At 35.0% G+C, this 7,429-nt stretch overlaps 1 protein-coding gene across 1 annotated transcript; it reads right to left on the bottom strand.

Moving 5' to 3' along the window:
* Positions 1-5,586: 5,586 nt before the first annotated feature.
* On the bottom strand, positions 5,587-6,985 carry LOC130802608 (uncharacterized). Its single transcript, XM_057666615.1, has 4 exons — positions 6,496-6,985; positions 6,241-6,414; positions 5,925-6,123; positions 5,587-5,863 (listed from the first exon to the last, which is right to left on the bottom strand). Exons 1-4 carry the CDS (start codon positions 6,983-6,985, stop codon positions 5,587-5,589), a joined length of 1,140 nt encoding a protein of 379 aa, XP_057522598.1.
* Positions 6,986-7,429: the final 444 nt, after the last annotated feature.

Below are 7,429 nucleotides of genomic sequence, written 5' to 3'. Positions count from 1 at the left end.
ATTATTATTTGTCTTTTGTTTTCTTTTCCCTTTTTTCATCTTTTGAGTTCAATTACTTACTGTACTACTCATCATTCACGTTATATTCTTGATACTTTATTTATTTACTTTTGTCTTATTATGATCTTGAGTGACAAATCCCTTTTAATAGACATATTTTGATGATTTGAGTGGGTTAAATCTAATATAAAGTAAAAAGAGTTGAGACACAATTATGAGTATTTTAATTTATAACTGGGCAATTAAACTAAGTATTATTATATTAGTTATGTGGGAAGATATATATGAGATAATGAGGGTTGTTTGTAGTCAAAGTATTAATAATCTTAAAATTCGAGTACCAAGGGGGAGATGCAATAGGATTAAATTTAATTGAGTCTAAGTCTTATATGACATACAGTATATTGACTCTGTTACTTTTAGTAACCGATATTATTGTCTAGTTTAGGAGACGACTTCATAGAGGAACCCTTTTGTTAATCTTAGTAGCTGTTGGTGATCGGCACCCAACAGCGGAGCTACAGGTGAGTGAATTGTGGCTCTCTTTTAGAAGTGACTGGTCAGTCTAATTTTCTATTATGTGCAATATAATTAATTAATACTTTAATTTTTGACGCAAAATTACATACTTGATATTGTTGATTTGTTATGTGGAGTGATACATAAAAGACCATGGGTCTATCCTCCTTGATAATAATTTGTGAGCTATAGACAATTAGGTCTCTGCTATATTTTGAGGCGATTTGCCATTGAGACATTGGCTAGCTTCACCAGAGAGAGACATAGTCCTAGAGCTATGGAGCATCTTCTCAACTAGATACTTAATGCGCACGAAGGTCTAGGATTTTGTTTTTAATATTATATGCTATTATCTTCTTCTTGTTTATGAAAGCATGTTTTAATGAAAAATATAAAAAATATTTTACGTGAGGTGTGTCTACTCGCTCAATTTTCCGTGGTTGACACTTTTCTGTTTTGATTTTAGATTACAGGTGAATTATGTGAGCAGACAGTTGATTGGTGGGGTATTGCAGAGTGACATAACATATATTATAGTATTTATTTTAGGAATTAGTAGTAGCTTTAGTTTAGTATTGGATTTTACTAATAGTTGACTAATTATTGGGTTATAAGACAAGGAATAAGGTTTAGCATTTGAGATTTATTATTTTATGGATTTGTACGTGCCTTTGAGTTTATAATATTTGATTTTAAGTTCACATTAATTTATTTATTAAAATTGAGTTTTACATTTATAGTGCATCTTAGATATTTATTAAAGTATAATCATGAATTATGTTTAGTAGCATCTTCATCTAATTCGAAAGATATTTGGTGGGGTGTTACAGATTTTTCTTATAGCTTCACGAAATTAATAGCACTAAAAGGTTTCATTTCAAGACAGTGGCTATGCTGGTAGGTAGCAGAATGGGTGGTTGTCGTTGTGGCTGGTAAGGAGGCTAGGTGGCCTATGTGAGTGGGGTGTGGTGCAAGTGACTGGATTTGTTTTCTTTTTCTTTTTTGTTATTTTTATAGGTTATTTTTGTAGGTTAAGTCTTAGTGTAAAATTGCATCAGTGTTAATTAGGTTGGATGCTTTGTTGTCTTTTAATATGTGAAGTAGGTGTTCAATACATATTTAATGTAGAGTATGAGTTTTTATTATGTAAAGTATGCGTTTATGAGATAATCCCTCCGTTCCTATATGAATGCACTTAAAATGTTTTGGGTGAAATTTAGTAGAATGGGTAATTGGGTTGGCAAATAAAACAAAAACAAGTGGATGATAGAAATAAGTGGTTAAGATAAAGAGAGATAATAAGTTTGTGAATGAGATTAAGGGGGTGTTTGGTTCTTAGCTTTTTGTTAAGCTTTTTGGTTGGCTTTTGGCTTTTGGCTTGTTGGTTGGTCAAACAGCCAAAAATAATGTTTGGTAAATGGCTTTTAAAGCATCTGAAAAGTTGGATTTTAAGCCAAAATTAAAAAGCTGCTCCATCTAGCTTTTTTGTTGGCTTTTGGCTTGTTGGCCTATTTTTTCTTTAATAAACAGCCAACAACCAACACTCAAATTTACCAAACATCTCTACAAACAACTAGCTTTTTCAGCTAACTTAAAAGCCAACAAAAACAGTCAACATTTCCAACTGGTCAAACAAGCCAACTAAAAAAGCGAACAGCTAACAACCAATTGCCAAACACCACCTAAATAAAGAAAGTGAGTCCATTTCCACAAAGTAAAAGTAAAATGTTACAAAATAAGTGGGACAATCTAAAATGACAAGGGGTGTAAGCTAAGAGGACAGAGGAAGTATAAAATAAAGGTTTTTAGTATACGTTGTAGGCGTTCTGATATGTGAAGTGCGGGTTTTAGTATGTAAAGTAGATTTTTTTATATTTGAAGTGAGTGTTTATAGTAATTGTGTTATAGTATTATAGTAGGAAAGTAGTAATTTTCTATATCTTAAATTTGCAAAATAATAAGTAGACATTATAACTACTTATAGCAGGTATCTTATAGTATTAAATTAAGTTTTAAGATAAAAAAAGTAAATGTTTTTAAGATTATAAAGTTGGTACTTTAAGATAGATAAGTAGATGTTTTAAGATACAAAATTGCATTGTATTTTATCATATGAATCATAAATATATTAATGTCTATAGGAAAATTACATACTTGATTTGTTAAAATACCCACCTTTATTGTAAAATACATCTAATACAAACCATCATAGTCAAGCTTGTTACGATTCGGATTCACATAGGATCGTTGAAGGGATAGAATCGAAATTGGTCGAATCAAATCGTAGGATCGTGTGATCCTACATATATATGCATTAATGTGCTTTGGATAACTCTTTGTCAATCATATTCTTTCTTTTTTAATTTTTAAGGTGTAAATAAAAACTTGTTTGACTTCATCTCTTTAGTTTTGAAAAAAATACTTTTAGTATGGAAAAATGACTGAGAATACTTCAATCTTTTCATGATTTATCTACAATAATTCTACTTATTTATCAACCATAAATAATCCTAACTAATATGGGGGTATTTGCCTAAAGTAAACTTTGGTTACCCGATAACCTACTATATTATAATACCAACTTAAGTATCATATAACACCAACTTCAACATGTTAAGATATCAAATATAAAATTAATAGCATTTGAAATACCAACTCCATCATAATAAAACACCAACTTTATTATTCTAAAATACTAACTAAAATAACATAAAACACCAACTTTGTAAGTTAAAATATCAACTATAAATTGTTTTAATCTTCCATTCTAATCTCAATTTGAAAATTTAATTTAATTTTTCTGAATGATTTGATTAAATTTTGATGGTTTTTTTTTTTGTTATAAGAAAAAATTTCATTAATCCTGAACAAAACAGTACATAGTACTCTAACATGAGAACAATCTCCCTTTTTTGGCATCAGCATGAAAGAGGGGGCACCCTTTCTAGGAAGGGTTTCCCACCTTCCACTCTTCATGTGCATAAGGGAACCAAAGCTGCAAGAAAACAAAAGCAGGCAAAGTAGTTAGCTATATAGTATACTCTATTTACTTATAGTTCAAAAGATTCCTAATTCAAGGGCGTTGTATATTAACGCTTTTGATTGGAATATGCAAAACTCTGCTCTTTACTGCAAGTTTCACTTGCCTAGTAACCCTACTTACCATAGGAACTTTGAAATTCCAAATCGAGTCATTCTCGAGCACAGTAAGATTGCATAGAGCAATAGTAGCAATCTTCCTTTTAGCTATAGTACACTTCTATTTTCGAGATGCAAAATCAGCAAGGGAATCACTAGGAATCCTGATGCCCAACCATGTCAAAATGTCTCGAAGACATTGAGAGCTATAGTTACAAGCAAAAAACAGATGAGAGTGAGATTCGGATATCAGACCACATAATGGACATGTGTTAGTAGGGATGAGCCCTAATGCAGCCAGCTTGTCCCTAGACATCAATCTCTCATTCACCGCTAACCATAATATGAATCGAACTTTGGGGATGGAGCTTTTATTCCTCACAAAACCCGCCCAGAAAACTGGCTGCCCAACCCCTAAGAGCTCATGTTAGACGTCTTTAATAGAGTAAGAGCTATTATGCACCCATTGACCCAGCCTATCTTTAACCTTGCATATCTTCTTAAAAGCCCAGCTTGAGGTTATGGTAGCGTTAAAGACCTTCTGATTGCCACCCTTGGTATAGACACCATGCACCCATTTGACCCACATGGGGTCAGTCATAAAGGATATATGCCATACATGTTTACCCACTGCGGCTAGATTCCACACTTTCAGGTTACGAATGCTCAAGCCACCCAACTTTTTTGGAGTACAAACCTTAGCCCAATTCATATTTCCAGGGGTATCAGAATCAGCTCTTATGCCAAAGATATGCTCTACAGATTGGATTCACTTGATTTAACACCTTCTTAGGCAGCATAAAGATTTGTGTAACACCCCAGAATTTCCGACCACTTAACGAAACCAAAACCGTAAAGGACGGGAGGAAATTCGGGTGTTACATAAAAGAAAAAGGAAAAGAATTTAAATAAACTTTAGTTATTAACTTTTGTTTTTCTACAAAGGCGCACAGTTTTAAGGCAGATGCTGCCGAAATTTCCACTCATGGTCGGAAATTCTGGGGTGTTACAATTTGACACCAAAAGTTTGTGATATTCATCAAAACAGAAGAAACAAGTTGTAGTCTAGCTGCATAAGAGAGATTCCGGACTTGCTAAGATCTAATCTTAGAGGTTATTCTTACAACAAGACGTTCACATTCAACTACAGAAATACGTTTGGAAGAGAGTGGAACCCCCAGATAGTGAAAAGGCATAGAACCCAAAGGAATATTACAAGAATTCACTATATACTGTTTCAAAGAAGTAGGGATATCTGCAAGATGCATGTCAGATTTTGAACAGTTGGCAACCAAACCAGAGAAGTTCGCAAAAATCTCTAATTTATCTAGAAGGATTCTAACAGAAGCCATGTCATCCTGACAAAATATCATTAAATCACCCGCAAAACACAGATGGTTTAGTTTGAGTCTATTGCACCTTAGGTGAAATCTGAAGTTCTCATGATCCCCAGCAACCTTTAGTAATCTAGAAAGATACTCTATGCAAATCACAAAAATCAAAGGGGACATTGGATCTCCTTGTCTGATTCCCCTCTTTGATCTAAACAGAGGCATGGAGCTTTCATTTAGAATCAAAGAGAATTGGGCTGAGCTAATACAGGCCATAACGATATTAATAAAGTGGGAAGGGAAATTAAGAGAGATCAGCATATCTTTAATAAATTCCCACTTTAGAGTATCATTTGCCTTCCTCAGGTTAATCTTTAATAAAATACTAGGAGGGAAATGTTTCCGACCATATTGCTTTACAATATCCTGGCACAGAAGTATATAATCTGCTGCAAATCAGTTTAGTAATGCATTTATATAGGGTATGACAATAAGCAATTGGTCTATAGTCACCTGGATTGTTAGGGTTAGGGACCTTGGGGATGAGGTGAACAGCAGTAGTGTTCCAAGCCTGGAGAAGCTTCCCATTTCTGAAGAACTATTGAACAGCCTCAACTAAATCATCACCAACAACAAACCAAGCAGCTTTATAGAATTTGCTATTGTATCCATCCAGGCCCGAAATTTTTGTGTCAGGGATACTCCATAGCGCATTCCTGATTTTCTCTACCGAGAAGCAAAGAGATAGCTGCTCATGGAGAGAGTTCTCTAATAGAGGCCCTTTTGTAATAACGTTCATGTCGATGCGCCTCCGGCAGTTAAAATTATTGCACAGCAGTTGCTGATAGAAAGTAACAAAAGACTCTTGAATCCTTCTGATGTCAGTAAAAGGAACCCCATTGTCATTAAGAAGAAGAATTCGGATTCACAATTTGCCTTTGTCTAATGCTCTGATGAAAGTAGCGGGAATTCTCATCTCCAAATTTCAGCCAATTTAATTTGGTTAACTGGCTAAGGTAAGTGTCTTGATCATTCTTAGCCTTCCTAAGCCTATCAGCAGCATACTCTTTTGAGGAGAGTTCTGGATCACAAGGGTGTTTATGAAGTTCGCTTTGAGCGTTACGAAGATCATCCTCTGCTCGCATCACCAGAGCTTCCAACTGATTAACTTGAAATTTCTCTTTCAAGATAGTTTTTAGGTGTTTGAGCTTTTCCGTAATTTAGAAGCTCCTACAACCCGAAACAGAGTTACCCCAAACTTCGGAGACACTTTTAATAAAACCCTCCTGCTCAGCCCAGTGATTGAAAAACTTAAAAGTCTTCTTACCCCTGGGATGTTTGATGAACTGAATCAGCATAGGTGTATGATCGAACGATCCTTCTTCTAGGAAAGACACTTCAGCAGTACGGAAGACATCCTTCCAATCTTGATTCCCCAGTACAGGATCAATTTTACTAAACACACGAGCTTACTCACTTCTCTTGTTTGACCAAGTAAAGAAGCAACCATGGAATCTCAAATCATGAAGACCACAAGTTTCCATACATCGACGTAGTGGAATAGTTTCCTGCAATCGCACTGCATGACCAGTACATTCATCCAAGCCAGCTAAACAATTAAAGTCCCCCATGACTAACCAAGGGCCATTAACGTGAAGAGAAACTAATTGATGAAACAAAACAGATCGATTACTAGCAGTATTATCCCCATAAACAAAAGAGCATAAGAACACCTCACCTATAATAGGAGTAATCTCTAGATGAACAATTTGACTGCTCATGAAAAGAATATTAACATTCATCTCACTACCCTTCCATCCAAAAATGATACGAACACCATGATGATAAGGTAAATTATGAGAGAAACACCAACCAGGGCAGAGATTTTGATATAAGCGACCAAGGTAACCCATCTTCACCTTGGTCTCTAGGAAACTGAACAAGGAAATATTATGGGCAACTAGAAATCTAGACAACTCCTTTGGCCGCTTAACCATATTCAATCCCCTAATATTCCAGCATAAGATGTTATTCATTGGCCATGGATGGGGAAGCCCCTAGCGCTTTATTAGAGACCTTATCCACAAGATCAGTACCTTCTGTAGCATTATATAGAGTATGAAAGCCATTATCAGTAGCTAAGATACCTGCCAGACCTGACTGAGTCGGAATTAGTGGTGTCAGAGGTGGGTATAACTGCGCTAATTTGGTTCGAGATTGTATCAGTTGAAAACCCTCATTGTCAACTATTGTTACTTTCTTAGGGGTAGGCGGTGTAACAATTTTACAGTGTTCCTCTACGTGTCCTAGTTGTTCACATTTTTTACACCAAACAGGCTTCCATCATACGTAACAGGTTGCGTTACAAGTTCACCATGTTCATTCTCATAACATAACTCATCAGGAAAGTCATTAGTAATACTCATGTCTATAAGAAGTCT

This window comes from Amaranthus tricolor, chromosome 16 (assembly GCF_026212465.1).
Source record: "Amaranthus tricolor cultivar Red isolate AtriRed21 chromosome 16, ASM2621246v1, whole genome shotgun sequence".
Classification (NCBI taxonomy): Eukaryota; Viridiplantae; Streptophyta; class Magnoliopsida; order Caryophyllales; family Amaranthaceae; genus Amaranthus; species Amaranthus tricolor.
This window is presented reverse-complemented; position numbering and strand designations above follow the sequence as displayed.

What these genes read in the sequence shown, in the direction of transcription:
- LOC130802608 (XM_057666615.1), bottom strand. Translation starts at nt 6,985, where the DNA reads ATGGTTAAGCGGCCAAAGGAGTTGTCTAGATTTCTAGTTGCCCATAAT. An exon ending in AAGTGTCTCCGAAGTTTGGG is followed by an intron (nt 6,124 to 6,240) that starts GTAACTCTGTTT and finishes TGATGCGAGCAG; the next exon opens with AGGATGATCTTCGTAACGCT. An exon ending in CATCAGAGCATTAGACAAAG is followed by an intron (nt 5,864 to 5,924) that starts GCAAATTGTGAA and finishes TACTGACATCAG; the next exon opens with AAGGATTCAAGAGTCTTTTG.